At 40.7% G+C, this 27,521-nt stretch overlaps 1 protein-coding gene across 3 annotated transcripts in view; it reads right to left on the bottom strand.

The window, feature by feature from the left end:
* NR5A2 (nuclear receptor subfamily 5 group A member 2) overlaps positions 1 to 27,521 on the bottom strand; it is a 113,098-nt gene that overhangs the window by 32,282 nt on the left and 53,295 nt on the right. For all 3 annotated transcript variants that reach the window (XM_033151437.1, XM_033151436.1, XM_033151438.1), the window contains exon 5: positions 3,364 to 3,483. In XM_033151437.1, the coding sequence (XP_033007328.1) occupies positions 3,364 to 3,483 (120 nt within the window). The remainder of the gene's footprint in view (positions 1 to 3,363; positions 3,484 to 27,521) is intronic.

Here is a 27,521-nt window from a genome sequence, read left to right as displayed (position 1 = left end):
CGTGACTGCTGTCACCATCTGCAGTGATCATGGAGCCTAAGAAAGTAAAATCTCTCACTGCCTCCATTTCTTCCCCTTCTATTTGTCAGGAGGTGATGGGACCAGTGGCCATTATCTTAGTGTTTTTGATGTTGAGCTTCAGACCATTTTTTGCACTCTCTTCTTTCACCCTCATTAAAAGGTTCTTTAATTCCTCCTCACTTTTCTACCATCAAAGTTGTGTCATCTGCATATCTGTATTGTAGGTGGTCTGTATTTAAGATCTGTGTGTTTTCCAGTGAGACTGACATCTTCACCATGAACTCTCTGCTCTTCACAAGAAAGCCAAAGCTGCAGCCCAGTACCCACTCAACTGGGAGTAAACTCGGTTAAACACAGAGAAACTTACCTCTGAGTGGGCATGTATACCATTGCATTGTAAGTTTATTACACAATGAATTCTTTATGACTGCCTGGACTTCCAACTACTTAACTGTGTAATAGCATTTGCAGAAAATAATCTGTAGAGAGTACTTCATCTCAGACATCATAGCATTTTTGTTTGCTTTCTTTTAACAAAGATAACAATTACAGCAAATAATACTAGTATCTTCATATTCTGCAGCCTTGAAGAAATTTAACTTTCTTTTAAAGTGTGCAGAATAACTCTGGAAGCTGAAATATACATGAGGCACAATAACTGTTGCAATATTGTGCATCTGACAAAGAACAATTCATTCCTGGTTTTTTAAATGATGCTTGAGTGAAAGAATGCAAAAAGCAAAGAATGTTTGCTTTTAAAACAGTAATCATTGTAGCAGATGAGCAGCATTTTGTGCAAAGAATGAAAAGAGTGAGTAATGGACAACTTGGTTTGAAGGAACTGCTAATGGGTCTGATCATAATTCTTTATGTAAGAACTGGCATCTAACAAAACAGTCCTATACATTTCTACTCATAAGTAAGCTACTCATAAGTGGCACTTTTCCCCTGGTAAGTGCGTGCAAGACTGCAGTGTAAATTTGCTTCTTTCCTCTTCTGTTTACATTGCCTTTTGCAGTGGGTCTATTGAATCACCCATTCAAGGAATAGTATATATAGGATGCTCAAAAATAAAGATAAAATCTACATAGTTGTCAGAGTTACAATGACAAATGCAATCAGAAACTTACATGAAGTTGGGGGTTTAAATTGGTCTGAGAGGGGAGGGCCAGAAATGGAGTCAGTCCAAATTAGAAATTATTTTGATTTAGTCCGGGTGGAGGGGAATTCCAAAGACATTTTATGATCTGTAGTTAGTGAGCTTGAGCCTGTTATTGTCTAAATGTGATTAAATGCTCTGTTTTGTCTTTGCAACCCTTGCTCATTTATTTAAAGGCTATCCAGGTGGCTTGTGCAGTTCAGAAATTATCTGGCATGGAGCCTCATGGAGTAGTTTTTAGCTTTGGAAAATTTGTCCCAGGCTTGATCAATTTCCTAGGAGCATATTGCCAGGCAGAGTTCATTGAAACCAATGGGACTAAACACTACTTAACTTTGACTGGATCATGCCCATGGTTAACGTAGCTGTGATCAAATGGTTTATTCACCTGCCTTTCATATAATGTGCATGTCTTTCTGCCTGACGTACACAACACATGCAACTCTCCTTGTAGGCACAAAGGAATCACCCTATATGGTTTAAATTAGGGCTAAGTCTCTCTATGCAAATTTTGAATAGCAATTGAATAATGTAGTTTGCAGTCCAAACAAGCAACTGTTTCCTCATATGTATATAAATGGAGGCAGTTTAGGTTTCAGCTACTTAAATGCCAGTGGACCATCATTTGGTTTCACTTTGAATCAGAAATAAAACACACAAAATGCACTCTGCCTTCCCATGACACCATACATTCTTTTCCATTAGAGCTGAAAGACATTTTCAAAGAGTAACGTTTTCATTTAATTTGCCTTGTCGCTCTCATTTACTTTGCCAGGGCTCTTGGAAATTATAAATGAACCCGGCCACGACATATGAACAACTTCTCTCGCCACAATCGTCAAGAGTGATCTCAAGCTGTGCAAGATCATGGCAGTGCTCTTGTGCATGTTGCGTTTGTTTGATTGGAGCTTGTGTGTGCAGGAGAACTCCCTGGAGCTCTGTGTCCTCTGTGGCTTTTAAGCTTGACTTTTAAAGCTGCTTCTGATTCTCCTAATCTGAGTGGAAGGGACTTGCTGTGTGTGCCGAAGCTGCTATGCTAGCTTCCTGGCAGGTAGTCACTGCTGCTTACCAGAAAGGGGCAAGGTGGCGGGGAGGTCAGCGAGGCGCAAAAGCAGTGGCAGGAGCACCTAACTGGCTGAGCCAGTGCACTAGCACTACACCAACCTCCCCACTGCCTTACCTCTCACCCTCCCAGCAAGCAACAGAAACTGATCTGCCAGGCAATTCCCACTACACCTGGCAAGCTGCTTCTGAATCTAAGTAAGTAAGTAAGTAAGTAAGTAAGTAAGTAAGTTAGTAGCTGAATTCATATATTAGCACAGAATCTTTTTTAAATGTTTGCACACAGTGCACACTAGATGACAGTGTACTATTCTCTCTGGCAGTCTAATTCTGAAGTGTTGAGAAAACAGGACTATTTGAAATACATCTACATGGTGCTAAACCATGGCTTGGCTTAATGTTACGTCTGAACTTGAACGTATGGCTTGTATAACAGCGTTTGGCCTCACAAATGTTGCTCTTCATTGCTGTCTGAGTTCTTGTTTTTTCTTATTTTTCTTTTCTTTTCATGGGCTGATTCCTTTAATTCATACCATCTGCTTCTAGTTCCCACTATGCCAACCCCCTCTACAAACCATACGTTTAAAACACATGGCTTCCACAAAAGAATTGTGGGAACTGGAGTTTGTTAAGGGTGATGGGAATTGTAGACTACAGTTCCCAGGATTCTTTGGGGGAAGCCATGACTATTAAAAGTGGTATAAATGTGCTTTAAAGGTATGTTGACTCACGATTTATCTGAAATAAATTCCCATTTTAAAAAAAAATGGATTGGCATTGTGCTGCAGATATCACGCTTCTTACATACTATGCCTCACTCGCAGAGGTAGATGAGTAAATGTTTATATAAGTTATATTTGCTTTTATGTGTAACTATCAAGTTTGTATCAGGAACAGAATTTACTCTTTAAAATTTATTTATTAAATTTATATACCACCCTTTTTCATCCGACGATCACAGTGTGGATGATCATTTTACTTCAGTTGTTTTGCCGCTAATACCATGGTTCAATAGCAAAGGCTTTCAGTGTAATACCAGGAACGTTTGTGGCATAGTTAAGTTCCTACAGTTTGGAAAGAGGTTTAAAAACGAAACCAAAATATTCAGTTTGCAAACTCACTTGTTGCCCAGTGATTAGGAGTATGGAGCCTTCTTTCCCATGTACCACTTGGCGATAAATATGATCTAGAATTAAGAGTTCACTCCAGCAGTTCTGAAGCAGCTTCATTTGGTCATCAACCTGTAGACAAAGAAATAAATATTTTTTAATATATGACATTTCCTTGGCGGCTTGTTGCTGCCGTTTAGTTTTGAGTTTTCTGGTGACAGAATTCTTAGGTGCTCTTAAAACCATTGGTGACTAACCTTAGGCCAAGGCCTCTGTAGCCGACCCTCAGGATTTTCTACAGGCAAAACTGTGGGAATTGTTTTTCCATAGGTTCATCACAAATCACTGCTGTAAAAGCTTTCTATCCCATGGGTGGATACATTCACATGCATCCTTATTACAGAATCATTGCCCTGGTGGAACTGAGCACCTGTACGGCTGTGGACTTTCAAATGTTACAGCAACACCATGGGGTATTCCTTGGTGGTTTCTTCAGAGGACCCTGAATAATTTTGTTTCTCAGAATGGTTGCTGTAGAACTTCCAATGGTGTACTATTGTGATTCCTATTAGTGACACCAGCAACTGGAATACTCAGGGCTATTTTTGTGGAAGGGAGAGGGGCTCTGCTGTACCAGGTTGGGGGCCACAAAGGCCCAGACTCTGAAAAAAAGTAAGTATCTAGCCCTTGCAAAATATGCAGGCACCATTCAAAGCAATTTCTTTATGAAATATGAGCCTGCTTCAGCCTTTCACAACTTTTAGCTAATGAATGAAATCAGAGCTGTAATTGATGAGCGCTGTATTTTTTTTTAGAGCCATATAAGCAGCAGGGAAGATCTAGAAGTAGGTTTATAATGACCCAGGAAATTCCTTCCCCCAGACAACAGGAAAATGACTTCTGGGCAGTTTCTATGGTGCATACATGAATCCAGGTTTTGTTTGTTTGTTTGTTTGTTACCCACTTTCCAGAGAAAATAATTTTAAAAATCAGAATTTTAGTGTAACTGAGCAGTATTCTGTCCACCAAAAAAACCAAAAGGTAATAGCAAAGACAGAAATTTATATTCCTTTTAACTTGGGTTTAATTTCATAATTTCAAAAAAGAAAAAGAAAAAAATATTAGTATGTAAACATTAAGAAATTATCCTGTAAATACAGATAAAATTAATCATTAGTACATTCAGATTGTGGTTGAGAAGCTGTGAGTTTCATCCAGCCCTGAAAAAGTAGCCCAGGTATATTAATATTGCTGGAGAATCCTGCGGTGGTGTTAACACCCTGTGTTGATGTGTTGAGTTTTTTGTTTGCTTTGTAGGAGGAAATGCAGTCAGGGGTGGGCTGTTGGTTGTAACAATAACATACTGAGAAGGGATGATTGTTTTCCACCTATGGGAAAATAGGAGATTTCTTGGGAGGATGGGTTGTTTCTTCTTGCATAAACACTTAAACATGTATGTTCAACTCAAAAGCCCAATTCTTATGACTTCTCTCTCACCCACAAAATGTACATTGACCTGCACTGTTAACATAGTTGTAGTTACATTTTATAAATGAGTACAGAACAAATGCTCATAAAATACATTGCTTTTTAACTATTTAATTTTGAATTTATCCAAGCATTGGCATCTGAACATTGGTTGCTGAAAATCTTAAATCTGTTCTGACCACCACGTCTACATCTGAAATACCATGCCTGTTCATGCACTAAATGTAGCATTTCCTGCCAGAGATCAATAGACGAAAGACCTACAGTAACTGGTTAACAGCTGTTGGCACTGGGGGACAGCAATGATTTTAACAGCTGTATGGCAGGCACACATTCAACAGGTTAAGCATTTCTAATATGAAAATATAATTGTTTGTGACTTCTGCTTTCTCTTGTGTAGGAATTGTGTTTTGGCTACATAAGCAACATATTCATGTCTAAATATCAGAACCAGAGATTATGATTTGTTTATTAATTAAAGCATGTAGGCAGGGCAGCTGTAAACAGTATCAAGAATACTAATTGGAAGCCACCCAGAGTGGCTGGGGAAACCCAGCCAGATGGACGGGGTACAAATAATAAATTATTATTATAATTACAAAATTAGTCAGCAGGATGAAACATACTCAGTAGCAGCAAAATACACCAATATCAATTACCGTAGCAACTGATTTTATAGAAGGAGCATAAAATAATATAAACAAACTACTAGCAATATCATTACAAACAACAGGCTGAAAAAAAAGGTCTTTGCTTGCCACCAATATGTCATAAGAGAGAGGACAAGATGAACTTCCCATGAGGAATTGGTTGTTTCCAGATGCTGAACAAACAGCTCTTGCATACATGTTAAATGTAAACAAGTTGTGTCACTAAGTACTGGCCTTAGAGCATGTATGGACACAACAAGACAAGAAGTTTTTGTACTCACATAGCGTAATTTGTCTTCCACTATAATATTTGTCTAATGGCAGCTAGAAAAAAGCAGTGTAGAGTCCTGTTTCGTGAACTGTTTAATCACATATTTCATTTCAATGCTAAATGCAAGGCTAAAACTGATCACTTTTGAGGCTCGCTTTGTATTAATGAAAGTGGATTCTGAAAAGACCCAAATCCACATGTTAAATTGTTCATATGAGCATGAGAAAGAGAATTACCAGCAGCCAGCTTGCCCAACTGGAATTGAATAATGAAACTTAACTAAGTAAATAAATCGAATGGAAAAAATCAGCATAGAATTATCATTGATGTGAGGCATATTATTTCCCCTTAAATCATAGAATAATGGAAATTCAAAATACAATACTAAAGCATACTCTTTGGTGGAGCAAATGCCATCTAGAGGACTGATCAAGAATGGTGAATAAAACCTAGTTATTTGCAGATCTTTATAAGCAATAGTAACAAATATTGCTATGGTATCTTAGTCTATGGAATTCAATAAAACCAAATATAATACAGAAGAAGCAAGACAAAATACAATTAAAAATCACACAGCACCTAGCACGGCGCATTGCAATTGCTACAGCTGGCAGAAAAATCATTTAAGTGGTCCACCAGGACCCTCAGCAATTTTGAAATAGTCCACGGGGGAAAAAGCTTGGGAAACACTGATCTAGTCTGACCCGCTTGTGAGCCAAGAGAACCTCACATTAATTAAGTTTTGGGAAGCTATCCAACTTTCTCTCCTCAAGAACAGATTGACCCTTTCGCCTGGAAGCACCGTGCAGCCAGCCCGTCAAGTGACCGACTGGGTTTTGGCAGGATCCAGCGTGGTACGCAAAGCAGACAATTTATTATGAACACCCTCTAATATTACTTACAAGCTGTGCAGCCTTTTGACAATATTGCTGGATGAAAGAAAGAGGTGGGGTACATAGCAGAGGGATATATTACTAAGTCAAAGTGAAGCTTGTGTTATCACAGGAGCAACCTTGCTCAGTCCCCATGCTGCATGTAACCACAATAATTCATTCTTGCTTAGATCACAGAACAAGGCTGAGCCTATATTTAAAAAAGAGCTCCTTTTCACTCTGCCCCAGTTGTATTTATCTCCCATGCCATTTCTAACAAAGTCCCCTGTTATCTGGAAGAGAAGATTGCAGTCGTGCTTTGTTGAAAAAGTAGGAGTTACAGGTCCACACTGCACCTTTCCCAATTCCCACAAATGTGTCAGATTGCTTTCAGTTATAGTATTGTGTTTGTTCTTCAGCACAGTTTTTACTAGAAGGTTTAAAGGCAAATTGTAACAGTATTTTAGACTGATGGATATTGGTTTGAAACATGTAGAGTTGTCCCATCTGCATTCCAAAGATTATCTAGAAACAAAGAGTTGGCTAGTCCTACTCAAAGTACACCCTTTAAAATTAATGGACACGGCTAACTTAGGTGCATCAATTAATTTCAGTAGGTCTACTCTGAGTAGAACGTAGATGTCTAAAACTAAAATAAAAAATAAAAATATTCTTCTGTATCCTGCTAATCTGTACTACCAGGTTAAGGACTGCAAAGCATTGGGCTGTAACCTATTAGGTTATAAACATATTAAAGACTGTATAATTAAGTGAAATTAAGGAGAAAAGTGAGGTTTTTCTCCAGCCGCAGTCCTGCCCTTGACACCAGTGGCTACCCCATATTGTCTTCCATACCTGGCTTTTTATAGTGTATAACATGGTATGAACAAGGCTTGAAAAGCCCTAGTACATGTCGAGAACTTTCCCCGTAACTCTTTCAATGCCCCATCATTGTTTATTCCTGCAATTTCTAGTTTACACTGCTTTGATTCATGCTCCCAGGGTGGGTCACAACATAGAAGATATACTACAAATCTAAATCACAAACAAATTACAGTCTAGAAGTTAAAAGAGCAAACCAAAATTTGAAACAATCTGTCAATGTACAGCTGACCTCATTACATCAACCCCCTATGAAAGTCTGAGCATAGAGGTGTATCTTTAGCTGACTTCAAAAGTTAAACTATGCACCATAACTATTCTTCTTACTAGACTTTACTAGTCTTTTTTTTTTGGTGAAGACGGACAAAGAAGAGGGAAAAAAATAAAGATATGCATAAATAGAATCCAGAAAAAAATTCTAAAATAAAACATTGGAGAGACCCAAACTGTATTAGCAGCACAATCAAGTTCAAAAATGTGTTACTCAATATGTAGGAAAGGAATCTTGACATTCTCCAGTTGGAGGATGCTGTGCGATGTTGCTAACAGATGTTTCTGGGCATGGTGTTCCAGGGTCACCACAGGGAAAGCCCTAGTTTGTATTAGGCTTAATTTAACTTTGCAACTCAATCAACTTTTCTGAATATTGCATCCCATTGTAGGAATTGCGTTGGGTCTGACCATATTCACAACAAATGCGTTTTAAAGATGCAACACCTGGATGCAGAAATGCTTTCAGCAAACATCTGTCTCAACCACAGGCAGCAACTCTGGAAGCCAAAAATTCACTTTGCATTGTGGAGTAGGTGCGGGGAGGGGGCTTTTTGAAGATTCTGAGAGTCATCAGCATGCTATCAAAGCTTATCTTCCCCTCCCAAGCTGGTATCACCTCATTAGCAAGCCAATGCTGTGCAAACAGTGTGAAACAGCAAAGTCAGAATAAACAATCACTGCTCAGCTCCTGCTGTTGTATACAAGGCTCATAAATGTAGCAAAACAGAATTGTAGTTCACAAAACCTTTAGCTCAGCTGGGCCTAACTACACATGAAGCTTGCAACCATGTAGCTTTTTTCTTCTTATTTATTTAATTACAAATTGGGGGCGGGGATGATTACCGAGAATGTAGAGCATGGGAAGACAAAGCTTAACCCTTCTGCTCACCATGATCTCAATGAAAATTCTCCTTCACCTTTGCTGTTAGCCCTAGTTAAAAAGGTTGTATGGGCACTAATCTGTGGTGTTGGCATGGAGGTCCCATGCCCAGTGTTCGGAAGGTCTACATCAGGGATGGCTAATCTGCAGCCCTCCAGATATTGCACTCCAACTCCCATCAGCCTCTGCCTTCAAGGCCAATGGGCAGGAATGATGGGAGTTGTAGTTTAACATCAGCTATAGGGTCACAGGTTTGCCATCCTGATCTACGTGGGAAAGGGCATTATGAATCTAATGTAGCTGCTACACAGAACAGCTACCACATATTGAATCTATGCCATATCTCATTCAGTATTAGTCAGTAAAGAATCCTCTCCAACTCAGCAACCTGGATTCAGAATTCTACTGATTTGGGTAGAAGAAGTAAATACGGTATAGTAAATGCAGAAAAGTCCTAGGAAGGTTGGTGTGGAAATGACTATGCTGAAATCTGTTGTGTTAAAAGCCCATTGCAAATGAGATTTCCAACGTGGACTTGCAGACTAACTAATTGTTAACTACTGATAAGGAGTTTGCTTATGCAATGTGGGAAAAGAGAGTCATCACTTGTGTTTCCCTAATGCAGTGTTTTTCAACCACTGTTCCGCGGCACACTAGTGTGCCACGAGATGTTGCCTGGTGTGCCATGGGAAAAATTCAAGAGAATTACTTTATATATAGTCAATATAGGCAGAGTTAAAAAAATTTAACATTTTCTAATGGTGGTGTGCCTCGTGATTTTTTCCATGAAACAAGTGTGCCTTTGCCCAAAAAAGGTTGAAAAACACTGCCCTAATGCACCTAAGTCTACTTTGTGCTCGTTGCTCCTCAAAACGCAGCAATTGCTCACATCCTCTCTAAAGAACAGCACTTCTGCGGCAGCTTCTCTTCCCAGCACTGTCTTTGTATATATGCACTTCTGCTGGCTTTGCAAAATAGAGGCAACAGAAAGGCTTGATAGAAGGAATGTATAAGATACAAGCAGGTAACAGCCAGTGAAAGGAAGTACAAGAAGCACTGGAGGCTTGGTGTTGGATATGGTACATTGACAAATGAAGGAACATTGGCAGAAGACCATCAGATGCACTGTGGTGTCAGTTTACTCATTGTTTGAAAACCCTACATGTCCAAGCTACACAGACTCAGGCTTTTTGGAATGTGTTCCCAGAGAATTCTGCTGGAATTTGGCAAGGACTTCAGTAACACACACGGTATCAAGTCTCAGTTGACACCGAAATACAAAAGCATGTTATCAATTGTAGTTAGAACTAAGTCTATCTCAGAAATGTTATCTCAGAAAAGTTCGTTACTCATCTGAAAAATTAAAAAGAATAAAAAAAAACCCTTTGTAGTGGTGTTATCGATGAGGGAGGGTAGACCAATACAAAAGTCAGACCAATACAAAAGTCATTTTTAAAGCAGCAATAGCAAACGACTACAGAATTTTGGTGCATACCAGATGTTTATATGGGACTTTGATTAAATGAAGCAATCACGGAAGTGGAAAGCACTTTTGCCATGTCCTGTGATTCTAGTTTTTTGCTGCATCAGTTGTGATCCTGTGCATCAAACCCTCAGCCTGTCACTCTGGTGCCATTAAAATACATGAGTGTTTCAGTGTTCAATCAGTACTCACTGCGAACTTTCCTTGGGTGCATTGCAGTGGCAGAACCATGTTAACATGGAAATGCAAGGGAGGACCAAGTCACATGCCACCCAAATGGTTGTGCTGCATCCATGCAGTGCTATTTATACATACATACATACATACATACATACATAATACCCCTCCCATTGTGCTATATCATGCTACAGTGCACTAGCACTGCCTGTAGAAAGGAATCACGTGATTCAAGTAATTCAAGTTACTCAGGCCAGCACTGCCCCTGCCTTGGAGTCCATCAACCATGTCAATTGACTGACCCACAATTCTCCTTCCATTGTTGACAGGAGAAGCAGAAGGGACTTGGATCAAGGCCCATTGGTTAGAACGAGTCCCTGGAGCAAGCCTCAAGGCAAATGACTAACTTAAACTCTCAAGCATGTCTTCTTCGCCAGTGTTCTTCAACCTTGGGTCCCCAGATGTTGTAGTAAGTGGGTCAAGGAGATAAATATGGGAACCAGGATCCCAGTGGGCAGGCAGGGATGACCATCCAGACCATAGTGGCAACACTCCAACTATACCCAGCCTGCGTATCCCCAGAGGCTTGCTGAATAACCACTAGAGCCTTGTAGATAGTTAACAAGCAGTTTGAGACTGAGGCATTGGTAAACCAGGACTGCAACTTGCCATTGGGCATGCTGGCTAGGGCTGATGTGAGTTGGAGTTCAACAACATGGGGGGGGCACAGTTTCCTCTTTCCTCCTCTAGAATAAACACCATAGTCTGACCTAAGGGCTTGATTTGGACACTCATATGATCAATGGTGTGCAGCCACAACATCCATTAGCACACACAACTAAGGTGGATGTCAAACAACTGCAAGCTGTCACTAGTCCAACCTTTCCGTACAAAATGCTTAGCTAACCCACGGAGTAGAGCCAACTTCCCCCAAGACAGCTTATCCTCCTCCTCCTACCACCGCCTCCTTCCAGTATGCTAATATTCAACAGGGTTTCTGAACTCCTGAAGAGTAGACAAATACAAGTTCTCAGCATTTCACACAAACCCACAGATGACTTCTAAGTGGGAAAGAAAATAAGGTCATCACTAGATATTTGCATTATTCAAAACATCAAACAGAGTACCTGGCACTTTAAAATTGGCTTTTGTGGGACTTGGGGTAGATTTTTTTTGTTTCATATTTTGCTTTGCATGCTAGATCACATGTAGGTTATTCATGTTTGACAGTCAGCATCATTTCTGATGAATTATAAATGTAATTTCCAGGGTTTTTCCTTTTTTGTTGTTAAAAAGGCAGGTTTTTAAGATTTCTGCTGAAAATTATACTGGTAACGCAGGAGCTATTCTTTATCAAAGTGTTGTTCTGTAGAAATGCTCTGCAAGCATTCTCCTGAGAGCTGCATGCTGAAAGCTCTTTCTCTGTCATGTTACTCTTTCCTAACTCAGTAATTCCACTTACGTCAATAATGGAACCCCAAATGTTTATGTGAAATTATGAAATAATTTCAGATGAATTAGAGCTGAGTTACATAAACAAGAGAGTTATGAGGTGTGGAGCTCTTGTTGAATTTTCATCATTAAAAAATGCTTGAATGTTTTCCATGCAATAACAAAACGAAATGAAATGAAAATTATGCATTAAAAAAATGAGCATGTTACAGGCCTCACCTTTTCCTGATTTGCTAGTTATCTCTGTACAGGGAAATCACTGTAGTCACGTAGTGCCAGGAGGAAATGTATCAATGGTACTAGTCTATTCTGCTTTGGTCAAACCTCACCTGGAACACCTGTGTCCAGTTCTGGGCACATTTTAATATATGTACAAACTGAGATGTCTCCAGAGAAGGACCAGGTTGAAGGAGTTTGGGGTTTTTAGCCTGAAGAACACATCACTTTAGAGGTGATGTAACAGCTACCTTCAAATATTTCAAATATTTGAATTCAAATATTCAGGTAGATGATTGAACAAATTGATTTTCTGTCATTCCAGAGGGTAGGACTGAAAGCAATGGGATCAAATTACAAGAAAAAGCGTCTAGACTCTAGACTAAACTTCAAGGAAAACCTCATGTTGGCCAGAGTGGTACAGACTGCAGAAGAAAGTGGTTGGAGATAAAAAAACATACTTTTTTATTTTTTTAAAGATGGACTTTTAAACAGAGGCTGGATGGTCAGTTATTAGGAATTCTGTAAAAGTGGATTTCCTGTGTTGGTAATGACCTTTGAAATTCCTTCCAATACTATGATTCTAAGTTAACTGATTCAGCGGTTGTGTCATTTAGATCTCAATTCCATATAATACGTTGTGGATTCCCGACTGTAAAATGAACTGAAAGAGACTGTCAGTATTTAGGATGATTTGGTCCTATATAGTGATATGAAACAAACTTCTGATGAAGTTGAGTCTAGTCTATGAAAGTTGGTGCCATAATAAATTTGTAAATCTAAGGTATTCGTCACTGGACATTTTTTTATTTTTAAAATTGAAATCTGATTACAGAAGCAGACTTTTCTCAGTGAACAAATAAAATAAAAAAAAATCCCACTGTCATTTACTACAAAGTCATCTTAACTTTTGCCTGTCATATGCAAACAACAAAATAGGCTTAATTCTTGTTTCATATGTCTAACAATGCACTTTGTCTGTTTATTTCAGTATAGCATGAAATCAGAACTGGGTCTACTGAGGTTTATTTACAACCCTGGGGGTTCCAGGGTCTCTGCACAATCTACCCTGACATATGCCTGAGAACAGGCTAGGGGTGAGGGAGCGAGAGAATTTTAAAATACCAGTGATGAATTTATTCTGAATATATTGTTTCAATGATTACACAATAGACATCAATAGACTATGAATGTGTTTGACTGAATTCTCTATTGACATCCACAGGTCACTAGTGTTTTTGTCTTTACAAATATTCAGTGGTCTCTTGCTTGGCAATTTATCAAATGCAATCATTTCACTGTTCCTCACTGCTACCTGTATTTTTTAAGCTGGAGTTGGTTTCAATAAATTATGTAATGTTTGTCTTATATTCTCAATGTAAATTTCACAAAAACAAAGGATGTAGATTGCCAGAGTGTAGATTGTGTGTGTGTGTGTGTGTGTTTATGTGCAGACATAAATATGTAGAAACGTTTAGAAGTATATGCATGTGTTGCTCTCCTCACATTATTTGTTTAAAAAACATATACTCCCCGCATATCATTTTTACATCTGAAGGCACAAGGGTGGTTTTTCAAAACAATAAGAGGAGCAGCCCTAAGTGGCAGTTTAGAGTGTTATTCACAATGTAGAAAACAACTTTTTGTTGGTGTTTAATAAAATATTTACAATATGTGGATTTCCATAAATACACTACAGTTGAAACCGTGCTGTTTATTTCCTTAATTATAATCAATACATTATATATGAAGCATTATGTCTGGAACATTTATGAATGAATGTGTATGTGAACAGTTTAATTTTTGATCAGCCGATCCTCACATATTTTGCAGCTGGGAATGCAACTCAAAAAATTAAATAGTATGTTATCATTTTTAACCTAGCTTCTTCCTTGTCGGGTCCCTTGATTCACATCTCGTGGAAATTAGATATTTTCCATTATGGCTGTGAAGACTGAGGCAAAGCAGATACTCAAGTATAGCACCTCAAGTCATTATGCACACACACGCAAATACACACACTTTAAAACAAAAGCAAAGGGGCAAAGAACTTATGACAGACTATATAGCTTGGATGCAAATATGCTCTGTTCCTGACTAGCAGAAGCATACTGCTGAGAGGTATAGCTCAGTTGGTAGAGAATGAGACTCTTAATCTCAGGGTCGCAGGCTTGGGCGAAAAATCCCTACATTGCAGGGGGTTGGGCTAAATGATCCTCATGGTCTCTTCCAACTCTTCTATGATCCAGAAATTTTCTTCCATTTACAAAAGCTCTTTTTGCAAGACTTCGTACAAGCTCTTTGTCAATACTGTGTTACAGACCACTGGTGTTAAATGCTACAACCTCGGTCTTCTATTATTCACCATGTTTTTCAGATACACAAACTAGTACATTATGCCATTGCTAGAAATCTTCTAGTAGCTTGCGCAACAGTTCATGGACCCATAGTAATATACTGTATTTACTCTTTCCACTCATAGTCCTGTGGTCCAGCCCTGTGTTGTGTTTCAGTTTGAAAGTTAGTAAGGTGCTCATGATATAGGAAATAGGAAATATATGTGTTTAACAAGGCTAGCTGCCGATTTTCAGTTGATCCGCCTTTTACCCAATTAACTAGGGAAATAATTTATTATACACAAATAACTGTCCATATATATTAACTGCCTCAATTAATTACATATTGCATTGCGTTACCATAGGTGCTGTATTGAAAAACTATTTTTTCCTTCTGTTTTTGCAAGGTTTCAGAGGGTTTTCCTAGTTTTGTTGTTGTTGTTGCTGCTGCTGCTGATTTTGGGGTCAAAATCCTGTGGTCAAGAATGCATTAGACATTTCAGATCAATTTTTATTCTTTTGTAAACCCTCCTGGAAATTTAGGTTGAAGGTTGATATAGTATCTCAAGCTTGGTCTACACATGCAGCAGAATAGGGAGATAGAATACGAAGGTGGATGAGTGGCATCTTCCAATTTAGTGAGGAATGCTAATTGTGAGCGTTTTCTTTAAAAAACCTGCAAGCTTTGCAAAATGCACAGACACACACTCTCTCCCTGCTATGCTAATTTTACACGTACAGAGAGTTCTTTTTTATGCTGGGAAGCATTTAAAAATTTGAGGGGCTACAGTCCATTTGATCCCCTCAAGCCCCTGCCACCTTATTCCATCCCATGTGTAGTCTGGTTTCAACAATCCTGACAACTAAAAGGTAAAGGTACCCCTGACAATTAGGTCCAGCCACGGACGACTCTGGGGTTGTGTGCTCATCTCGCTCTATAGGCCGAGGGAGCTGGCATTTGTCCGCAGACAGCTTCTGCGTCATGTGGCAAGCATAACTAAGCTGCTTCTGGCAAACCAAAGCAGCGCATGGAAACGCCATTTACCTTCCCGCCCGAGCGGTACCTATTTATCTACTTGCACTTTCGAACTGCTAGGTGGGCAGGAGCTGGGACCAAGCAACAGGAGCTCACCCCGTCACGGAGATTCAAACTGCCGACCTTCCGATCGGCAAGCCCTAGGCTCAGGTGGTTTAGACCACAGCACCACCCGTGTCCCATAATCCTGACAACAACCGTGTAAAATAAGTCAATACTGTAGTATGTTCACTGTTGTGAAGGGGTAGTAGCAGAGTCAATACAGTGTGTGTGTGTGTGTGTGTGTGTTGCAATGCTGGAAATGGGAAGCATACACCATTCAAAGAACTTTTTGTAAAAGAGAAACATTTCCCAAACGTTTTTGTTGTTTTGTTTTGTTGGGAGTAAGGGGCAAATATACATTGCTAGCATTCACCCTCAAATGACTTGAAATCAGTAGCTCCACTGATTGTGCTATGTGCCATAAGTGTCACGTTCACAAAGTGGGGGGGGGGGAGTCCCAGGCCACTTATGCGTCTCCCCCAAAGAAAAACTGTTACCGCGCGAGAGAGAGAGAGAGCGCTAGAAGATATATGTTTGCATAAACATTGCATATGGTAATGTCTATGTGCTGTGAGCCAGTCAGCAGCTGCACATCTTTACACTACTAACTTTAGCACCGCTGCCTCTAGAGCTCCTGCTTCTCAGTTGCCATTCAGCGGTGGTGACCATCTCTGCACCACCACATCAGCCACCACTGAACTTGGCTCTGTTTCTTATTGCTTCTGGGAAAACATATATACAGGCCAATTCCTCTGTTGCCTTTGACTGACAGCCCACTTCCAGAGTTCACTTCTTAGCTGAGGCTAAGAAGAAGAAGAAGCTGGCCTGCTTAAGGATTAACCCCTCCCCACCCACAGCATACATTAAATGCTGTCAATGAATTCAATCAGAACTTGCTATTCCAGGAACTCGGTACTCCAGAGCCCTCTGCACAGATGCAAAATGGTACAGCTTGCACTCCTCCAGGATTTGCCCTGTTGCTACCAAACAATTACTGGGCCAGTGACCCCGCAGCAGCAGATGCCAGGCATTTCCCTACTATAAAATTCCATATGGGGAGGGAGGCAATGTACATTGCCTGTTAGAACTGTGATCTCTGGCATAAAAAAACCTTGCATAGGTTTCTAGCTCCCTTGTTAACAGAGATACATAGGAAAATGTGGCTTCAAAAATGTCAATGCATAGGATAGACCTTCTACAGTGACTCATGCTCTTGTAACCTCTGGATTGGATGACTTCAGTGCATTGAATGTGGGGCTGCCCTAGAAGACAACTAAGAAGCTTCAGTTGTGTACAATGCTGCTTCCAGAATGTTAATTAGCTGGATTAAATCGTGTTACCTAGATTCTGAAAGGGCTAGATTGGCAGTTTCTGAGCCCAATTCTTCAAAGCCCTGAATGGCATGGTACTCGAGCACCTGAAGAAACACTCCCTAATACCAGCCTGACCATGAGGGGGAACTATTGTCTGTGAATTGAATTAAGTGATGACATGGGAGAGGGCCTTCTCTGGGGCGGCAGCATATCTGTAGAATGCCCCCTGTTTAGCAGCAGGACCGTCACTAACCCTGCTAATCATTTTGGCACCAGATGAAGAGTTATTTATTTGCTTGGGTATTTTAAGCCCTTTGCTGTTCTGCTTTGCTGCTGTTGTTTTGTTCTAAGCTGCCTCCATTTATTCTGCTGTGGAGTTTTATTGTTTGATAATTTTATCGTATGGTTCATTTATATTATGTGTTGTACTGCCACCCTGGTATCTATATAGATGAAGGATGGGTTTTTAATATTTCAATAAATTATAATAAATAGGAAACAAGACAATTAAAGGATATCCTAATACATTGTTCTTCTGCTCATGTGAGTCTTAAAGGCCAGTTGACACAATAGTTTTCTTTCACAATTAGCAGCCACAGATGTGCTGGAGAAATGTGAGAAGAGAGCGCATATGAACTGGTGTTTCAGAAATACAGCCAGCATTTGCATGGCATCAGAAATGGGAATGAAAACTATAGGCAGACTGTAGTTTGATCGCATACAACTAAAATATTAAAATTAACTCACTGGCTCTCGATGCATTTCCTTTGTAGGTTTCAGGAACTACTAAGTTGTCACAGCTTTTGCAAAACCAACAAAAATTTAACATTAAAATATCAGTGTGTCTTGCTTTTAGTGAATATAAATCAAATCGAGGTCTTCTATGCCACAACACTTTTATATATGCAGTAGGAAAAGCCTGTGCTACTCTTGACCAAAGCAGAATCCTAAGGACCAGAAATCTATCAATCATTTTCCACACTGGAGCTAATCAATCTACAAAGCGAAGTGCCAATGAACTATTAGATCAATGCAGTGAAGTATGGAGATTGATCTTATCCCAGAGCTACTGCATTAACAGACCGGTAAGAGAGTGACCTCTGCCCTGCAGTGCAAATTATCTGCAGTACTGCAAACCACGTGTCTGAATGAAGACCTCAGGTTACTGCTTTTAATAAATCTGTTTTATTGTTGAGAAGTACATGTAAAGATAAAAGAGGATCAGCAGGAATACTAGTGTGGATCAGCCTTAAAACGGCCATATATAAATACTAGCTAGACCTAAATGCACACTTTTACCCATAAGTTACTGTGTGTGTGACTAGCACAATGTGCTTGCTTTTCTCCTGTGGCTGTCTCCTATCCCATTCTTGTGGGGGTTTTTTTAAAAACAAAAACAAAAGATGTCATTTTTATTAATAATTGCAAATAATTAAATGATAAAATTTTAAAAAAGAAAAAAAATTGTAAGCTTGAATGATGTTCAAGCTCCTGAAAATTTCCATATGGATAAAACTGTGATGTCAGATAACAACTGTGTTTCTCACAGTTCCACTGAGTTCACACAGCTCCAAGTGACTATAGAAACATAACAGCCCTCTTCCCTTGAGTATTGTGAGCATGAGTACCAAGGCTTATTTACTAATTTAAAAAGAAAAAAATACATTTTAATAATATAACAAAAGTAGTGCAATACAAGCATCTTATTTCAGACCCATAAGCAGAGTTTGGGACATTCCTTATGACATTCCTAAAAATCAGCCTTAATAGCTAAAGTTAATATATAGTTTTGCATATTTCACCATGAACGTAAAATAATAAATGAATTAATACAGATCCTAGTTTCACATACATACATATTGCTTACATATATACATACAAATGTATTTAGATAGATGATAGATGATAGATGATAGATAGATAGATAGATAGATAGATAGATAGATAGGAGTAACCTACCACTAGGTTCACACAAGGAAACCCTGAGGGCCCATCAAAACATATTAGTCCACTTCCTTGGAGGATCATGATCATTAGTACCAAGGCTTAAAATTTACTAACTTGTAATGGGATCTGATCCAAAAATCAATTGGTGCAAAAAACCTACAACAGAATGGATTTCCTGAGCCCAATCTGGGTGTAAAGGCTTTACATGTGTCTAAATGGCAATAAGTATGCTTCCATAGATGTTTGCCACTAAAACCATGCACATCTGTACATAGCATAATAATTTTTACATATTAACCACTGCAACATTGAAAGCTCAAAATGCAATGGCTCATACAAATATGTCCACCTTATTTAAAAACACAACCACAAATGAACAATTTTGGAGCTGCTCATCAGAATCGTAAACCATCATCTAAATCCTGGGTTTATACCTTCAATGAAAAATAATGTCAGACCCAGCTCTTTAACCCTTGAAGACAAGCCCAAATTGTGTTCAATGGGAACGGATCTTCTATTTGCTTATAACAAAGCCTGTAACGGCTATGCTAGGGAGTATGACTTCATCTACTGTGGCCCATTGGTGCAAGGAGGTTTGGTCTTCATGCATTACCGTAGTCAGAACTACTGGTAGTAACAGGCTAAATCCCCACCAACATTCCTTAGGTCACCAGTTCAAGACCCACCATGGATTGCGTTTCTGTTTTATATTTATTTTTTCAACTTATATTTTTGTGTTTCTCAGTATTTCCCTTCCATTTAAGATCTCTAACGAATACCTCTTGTGTATAAAATACCATCTTTAATACTCTATTTTTATTAAAGCAAAATGTCTTTATCCTTCAGACTATAATTGAATCAATGAATTAGAGGAAGGTTACTAAAAAGGATTAATGCATTTTTAATGACACAGAATGATATAACTTCTGTTTTTCACTAAGAATAATGGCAGATCTATCAGCTTTGTACAGATAAGAGCTTGGTGAGTTTTTCTGAAAGCCTGCATAATGGCTCTAATTTAGTTTTAACTGGAAAAAAGCCGTAGACATCCCATTTAGCTTTACACTTCATTGTTTATTTATATGATCTTTCCTCCACCTTATGACCAGTTCACATGCCTAAGCGAAGAAATGATAATTTGTTTAACGAATATACATTATTTATTCCCCTTGTATGCATTTTAAGATACCACTCTTGTAGAATCAAGATATAAATGTTGAGATCCTTAGACAGCACTATAGGGATCTGTATTTGAACTCTTAGGTTATCACACAAGAGACCACTATGCAGTAATAATGAAAAATATCTCAATTTGTATATGACTCTGATCCCTCATTGTCCTTACACAGACTGCATAATATATTTTTCCACAATATCTTTTGCTGATGCAGACTGGGTTAAATAGCAGACTTTCATTAAAATTACAATATTTAGTATTTATATAGCACTTTTGAGCATTCCGTTCCAGTGTAGTAGCTCAACGTTCCTCTGAACAACTCATAAGATATGTTAGTATTATTACCCACCTGCTGCAGTAGCTACTGGGAGAACTGAGGTTGATCAGTAATGGCTTGCCAGGGGACACCTAATGAACTGCCAGCTGAGGCACGATTGAACTGGTTTGATCCCAGTTTGCAATCCTGATTTGGAAGGATGCTCAGATAATAGTCTGCCAGTTCACACGTCACAGCAAATGGGGGTTTGGTAGAAACAGGATGTAATGAATTTGTCATGCATGTGTGAGGATGGGAGGAGATAGAGTGAGAAGCAAGCACCTTGCTCATTCATGATCCTCCTTCCCATGGTTTGGAGCAGGGGTCTGCAACCTTTAAGACACAAAGAGCCACTTGGACCCGTTTCCAAAGGGAAAAAAAACAACTGGGAGCCGCAAAACCATTGTGACATTTAAAACAAATATAACACTGCATATATTGTTTCTTACCTTAATGCAATAATAATAAATAACATATAGGAGCCAATGCAAAGTATAATTAGTAAAAACAACAAGAATAAGTTATTACTTTTTTGCATTGACTCAGGGGCATTCCCAGGATCAAAACTGGGGGGGGGGGCAAGCCATGGTCGTTCAGGTTGTGACATTTCAGTACGGAAAGGCGAATGAAACCAAAATTTTAGGGAAATTATATATAATTATAGCAGTGCTTTATTACAGTAGTTATTACAATTATTTGCTTGGTTTTTTTAAATTTTTATTCTAGTTACATGTCTTATACCAGGGGTGGCCAACTCCCAAGAAACTGTGATCTACTTTCAGCAGTGATCTACCCCTGTTTTTTGGGGTTCAGCTCAAAGTTGTTTTTTGGGGGGTGTGGTGGGTGGGAGAGAGGGCTTCCCCCTCTAAGATAGGTTGGCAAGCGAACTAATAAAGAAAGAAAAAGGGGGGGTGGGAATGGAAAAGTGGGGTGGAAAAATATAAATTGGGGGTGGGGTGGGGTGGGGAGAATATCTATTAAAAATATGTAGTAGTTTAAAAAATAAAAATAAAGGGGGGAAATCTTTTTCTTCTTTTTCCTTTTTTTGAAAACAAAAACAAAAGGGGAAGAGAAAAGAAAAAGGGGGGGGGGATAGAGGGAGAAAAGGGTAATAATAAAAATTCAAATAGAGTGGCTGCAGCAGCTGTGGGGGGTGTTTGTTTGTTTTTCGTTTGTTTGTTTGTTTTAAAAATGGGATTTCTCCCCTTGGATTAAAAAAGGAGGGGAGGAAGAAAAAGAGAGGGGTGGGAGAGCAAGGCAAAAAGCCAAAAAGCAAAAAACAGGTTTTTTTGGGGGGGGGAATCACGCCAGGCACTGCAGCACGCCGGCCTCGGGGCTCCGGGCCCCTGAGCCGCCCTTGGGGCCGTCTTGAGCATGTACACCGCCTGCAGCGAGCGCTGGCGAAGCACCGGTTGGCTGAGGTTTCAGAAGCAGCCCGGACGTTTTCGCCGCCGCCCCCCAAAAGCAGCTCTACTTCATCCTGTCGGCGACCATCACCGCCCTCCCGTCACGGCGACGCCTGGCCTGCCTGCTCCGCCCTCCGCGCGGCCGCTTTGAAAAGGATTCCGCCCGACAGGGGCCGCTCCAATCGCCGCCGCCGCCACCTCCCGCCGCCTTTATTATCCCGACTCTTTTCTCTCTCTCTCCCTCGATAACTCGCAAAGCCCAGCTCCTTCTTCTCCCCGCCCTAACGCCACCCTCATTGGCATGTTCCCCTCAAACAGGAACAGGCATCCCGGCGGCTCATCGGCCGGACAAAGCATCGCTCTCCCGTGCCCGCCTCCCGCCTTCATCCTCAGTGGCTACCTCGGCGGTAAGGCCCCGGCTCCGAGCCTATGCGCCAAGGCGGGCGATCTGTCCTGCCAATCGGCACGCCGAGGTGGTAAAAGCTCGGCCCTCCCCACATGCTTATTGGTGTGAAGAAGTCGCTTCCTCTCTCTGGGAGTGGTCAAGGTGGACATCAATCTTGGGTCTGTCCTCGGGAACCCCGAGAGGGCTGAGAAAGACCGCCCAGCTGTTCAACGTTGATGCGGATTATTCATGGTTTTTTTGGCCCTTTTTTGCCGATAACCATTTAATTATTATTGAAAGGGCATTGAAAGGGGGCATGCCGGAGCCGCGAGAGACCTGTCAGAGAGCTGCATGCGGCTCCGGAGCCGCAGGTTGCTGACCCCCGGTTTGGAGGATTGTCTGAATGCAACAGTTGAGATGAAACTTCATTTTGTGTGTAAAATAACCAGTATGTGGCATCCTTGAGCGACTGCCAGAGCCCTATTATTACACCTTTTAAAAAGCATTAAGCAGCGGGGAGCTGCCATTTTAATTTCCCACAATGCCCCACAGTGATACAGCTGCTGTCACGAGCTGCTACCAGGACCCATCAAAATAGGAGGAGGCTCACCTGAGAGCAACTTCCCCCTCCCACAAAACCTTAAGTACAAATACAACAGGCCTTCATGGGGGGAAAAATACCTGAGAGATTTGATATAATCATTCTTACTTTTTAAAATGTATTTATCCTTGTGCAAATTATAGTTATTTAAACTGACAGCCAAACAGCATTATATTAACTTTGTATATTATGGAGGAATAACTACTGGCATTTTGACCATTCTGAGCATTTAGTCTTTTGGTAAGTGAACTTATAAAGAGTCCTTACTTGTGTACAGAGAGGTTTAAACTGAAATCTGGGAGAACTACATGCCCCAGTGGTCCCCAGACCCTGTACCGCAGCACAATACTATCATTAGCCAGAGCAAAGCAGTTGACATAGGTGGCTGGCTTTGGGTGTCGTGCAAGGGAAGCAAATTGTTACTAATTTCTGAGGTAAGTTGGTGGTGGGGAGGTACTTGTGGCGTGGCACGCTCTGCCTCAGGTACCAAAATAGCTTGGCTGGCTTTGGGTCCTATGAACCTTGACAGGGGGTGGTGTTTGATGGCTTGCTTCAGGTGGCAAAATGTCACGGGCCAGCTGTGTCTGCTGATCAGCTCCCCAGGGAGGCAAAGAAGAGTGAGGATCTGGTGATGGTAAGAGCTTTGTGAGCTGGAAAGGCAGGTTGGGATGGGAGAGGGACATTTGCACAAGACTCAGATTTAACATGCCTGCTGGAATAAGAAAGTCTTATCATGCACCTGAAGTGCAGCAAGGAGGGTGCCTCTCTAATCTCGGTCGGGAGGCAGTTCCACAAGTTTTGGCCCACAACACTGAATGCACAGTGGGAGTTGGATCATTTTTAGTTAATTCGAGGGGGGCTTGGGAGGAGTCCCATAATGCTTTCGACCTTCACAGCCCAACCAGAATTAATAACTAGAGTTGAATCCAAATGGCTCCATGGGAAGCATCAGGGGCATTGTGGGGGTTACTGAGGACTCTCGTTCTGGAAGCGATTCCCCATGCCGCTCGATAAAAATTCAGAGCAACTTGTCTTCCATTGCAGCAAAAGTAACCTGCTGCCAGAATGAAAAGAGAGAAGCCCCAGGACAATACTGAATTGCCAACTAGATTTTCTAGGTGTAGTCATGGAAAGTGAAAGTGAGTAACCCTGATATTGCAGAACTAGTCACGTAGTTCTTTGGATCCAGCCCCGAGCATCCAGAGATTGTAGACAGAGATGGCCTTTCCCTATGCTGGAGCTTTTTTTTTTAACAGTACATTTCTATAATCATATTTTATTAAACGAAGGCTCCATTGTCAGCTGACGGCAAGTGTCTTGCAAGGAATGTACTGGAAAGCCATCAGCTAATTAATCAAGCCTGACTTGACTGAAGACTGACTGGACTGATCAATTATTTAGATGAACACTATGTATTTCTAAACATGGGAATTAGTTTCCCCATAAGTAAAGTACCCAAATAACAATCCCTCAAATATGTATATGCGAAGTGGATAATGATAGCTGTTATGATGCAGCTCAGTTACAGCTACCTCCCCCTGCTCACTTGAAAACTCCAGGGCCCTGACCTAGCAAGGGGGTGATCTGGCACGGAAGCTGACCTGCACATAGATTGCCTTTCCCCTCCCCTACACTGCCACGTGTGCAAGCCCAGGCCTCTACAACTTTTGATACAGCATGCTGAACACAGAAGGAACTTTGTCCTTTGAGGAGTTTGATAAATCTCCATTTATTTATTTTTTGCTGCCTGCCTGAGGCTGCCAAGTGAGCTGTCATTTCAAGCGGCCTGGCATGCCACCACAATAGTGGGCTGGTGGGCTGCCGAGTTGTATATAGGTCAGGTGAAATAGGGAGCCGAATCCTTTGTGTAAGGCCATAAGCTCCGTGATAGAGCATCCGCAGAAGATCCCAGGTCCAGTTCCCCGGCATCTTTAGTTAGGGCTGGGAGAGGCTCCTTTCTGGAGCCCTGCAGAGCCACTACCAGTCAGTGTAGAAGATTTTGAGGAAGGTGGACCAATGCTCTGACTCAGTATAAAGCAGCTTCCTATATTGCTGTGTTCCTCAGACAGGAAACTTCCACCAGCCCGATCGAGAGACTCGGGAGGACCACAGAAGGCTGACCCCCACTCTACTGTGTCCCTCGGAACCCTCCCCATTTCCTCCCATTTGGGCATAGGCACACTTCCTATGAAGGTTTCGACCTATAAAGCCTTAAACTGCTCAGGACCACAATACCTCAAGGGCCGCATTTCTTGATATGAAGCTACCCTGACCCTGAGATCATCCTCTGAAGCCCTTTGTGTGCCTCTTCCACAAGGGTGACAACATGAGAACAGGCATTTTCTGTGGTGGCTCCCCATTTGTGGAAGGCTCTCCCCAGGGAGGTCCAGCTAGCGGCTTCATTATATACCCTTAGGTGAAAATGTTCCCCTTCAACCAGGTTTTGGGCTGATTAGTATTCAATGCTCTTTTAAATGTGTTGTGGGACGGGGGGGGGGGGATATTGGTTTGGTTTTGTCTTTATTTTTATTATGCATTTTTTGCTGTTTATATTGTATTTTTATATTGTGAACCACCCTGAGATCTACAGATGAAGGGTAATATACAGATTTAAATAATATCAATATTAATGATTTGTTCAGAGGAAAAGAGGCAAGATTGATAGTGTGGTGCCAAAAGCAAAATCCATGGTTAAATTTATGGAGGATAGGTAAGGACCCCTGGACTGTTAAGTCTAGTCAAAGGCAACTATGGGGTTGCGGTGCTCATCTCGCTTTCAGGCCGAGGGAGCCGGCGTTTGTCCACAGACAACTTTCCGGGTCATGTGGCCAGCATGCCTTAACCACTTCTGGCGTAACGGGACACCGTGACAGAAACCAGAGTGCACAGAAACGCCGTTTACCTTCCCGCCACAGCGGTACCTATTTATCTACTTGCACTGGCATGCTTTGAAACTGTTAGGTTGGCAGGAGCTGGGACAGAGCAACGGGAACTCACCCCGTTGCAGGGATTTGAACCACAGCACTACTCATGTCCTTTATGGAGGATAAGGCTATCACTGGCTACCAGCCATGATGGCTATGTTCTACCTACAGTGTCAGAGGCAGTCGCTGAGGATCACAAATGAGGACAGCACTATTGCACTTAGGTCATTTATTGGGGCTTCCCATAGGAATCTAGTTGGCCACTGTGAGAACAGGATGCTGAACTGGATGGGCCTTTGGCCTGATCCAGCAGGACTCTCCTTACATTCTTAAAAGCTGTACACATATAAGGTCTCTGCTTCTGATAGGGAGCCATCATCATTAAAGGCTCCCAATCATGTGTGGCATTAGGTCCAGCATGCAGAGCTTCTGTGCGCTGCACAACAGGTGTGATCACACTCTCCCTTCCGCACATTTGCTCTGTGCATGCTGATTATGTGTGAGACGGGAGCCATTGTTTTTTCAACAATTTTTTTCATTTGCTGTTGAAAACCTGGCTCCTGCTGTTCTTTTTATTTATACATTTACATAAAACAAGCGGAATGGTAATAGATAGCTAAAATGCATTTGTTTGCATTTTTGGCAATGCTTTGAAAGAAATGCACGAAGTGAACTATTTGCAGTGCAGTTTGGAAAAAAGGCTCTTTAAACAGACGTCAGCAGCAGGGAGATCAGAAATAGATGTGGCCAGACACCTGCTGACAAACAGTGACAAATTCCACTGACACAACAGTGACCCCCAGTTTGTCAAGATTTAATTAAGGGTATAATTAAGTCAGTGGAACAGAACACTAATGAGTGGAGTTTTTTTTTAATATGGGTAATTACATCTAAGAATACAAAGTAAGACAAGGCTTTAAATATATCATTAAAATGAGCACTATAGAGTGACAAGCAGAGCGTAAAGTGTGCCTTTTTGGAGGAAGAATGCAAGTTTGTAATTGCTTGACTTTGACAAAGCATTTGCATTTTAAGACTCCAGCTTTTGCAGCCCCTTTCAGAATCGAAATTCATTAAGTTTCCCTGGGATTTTTGCCAGAAAAAGTCTGGATCAAAGTGCAGCTAAAATCCCAATTGCTGTTTTGTAAACAAAATGCCTACTTAAAAAAAATATCTATCTACCTATACACAGTAATTTGGTGAATTTCGACAGTTACTGGGGATTGTCAAGGTTTCCCCGAACCAGAGGGAAATGCAGAAAATATTGACCAATAAATATCAAATCCAACTGAGTATTTTCACTAAGTGCAGAAATGAACATGCCAAAATATGTGTGACTGCCACCAAAATAGCATCCCTGCATCTCTCTTTCCACCTTCCCTGGTAGGAACAAGTAAATAAAAATGTGATGTGATGTCATCATCCTTACAAGTTTGCACACTTCCACAAGCAGCTACCCATAAAGTGGTGTGGGAGTAGGGAAACGTGAAGTGTCATGTCACATATTTTTACTTAATAAACTTCATGTTGAGGAGGGCATACACAGGGCTGGTGTTTTTGGTGGTAGCCACATTTCTCCTGTAATTGTATGTTCCGCCATAAATGTCCTCCACGTTTCCATCATTTACCAGTAAAGGACATTTGCAAAAGTATGAATGGAATGTGAAAAACACCCCTGATGATGCAAACATTTTAGACATTTCCCACTGGGTTATTTATTTTTTAAAAAGATCATCATTTGATATTTGTGACTCATAACACAATAGAACAATGTTGGTGATGCAGGGCACACATTTCTAAAGAAATAAAGAAATCACAACACTACTCTTAACCACAACAGTAACTGGTGTGGTCTTGAAGTTACAAATATTTAACTTAATATTGATGTGGGTGGCCAATGTGGCATCCACAATTGGCAAATGTGACTGTTTATGTATTCGTCACATTTGTATCCCAGATTCAAAGGAGCATACATGGGTGGTGTGTGTGTGTGTCATTTCATTTTACAGATAACAATTCTGTGAGATAGATTAGAGACAGCAG

This window comes from Lacerta agilis, chromosome 6, assembly GCF_009819535.1.
Source record: "Lacerta agilis isolate rLacAgi1 chromosome 6, rLacAgi1.pri, whole genome shotgun sequence".
Taxonomy (NCBI): domain Eukaryota; kingdom Metazoa; phylum Chordata; class Lepidosauria; order Squamata; family Lacertidae; genus Lacerta; species Lacerta agilis.
This window is presented reverse-complemented; position numbering and strand designations above follow the sequence as displayed.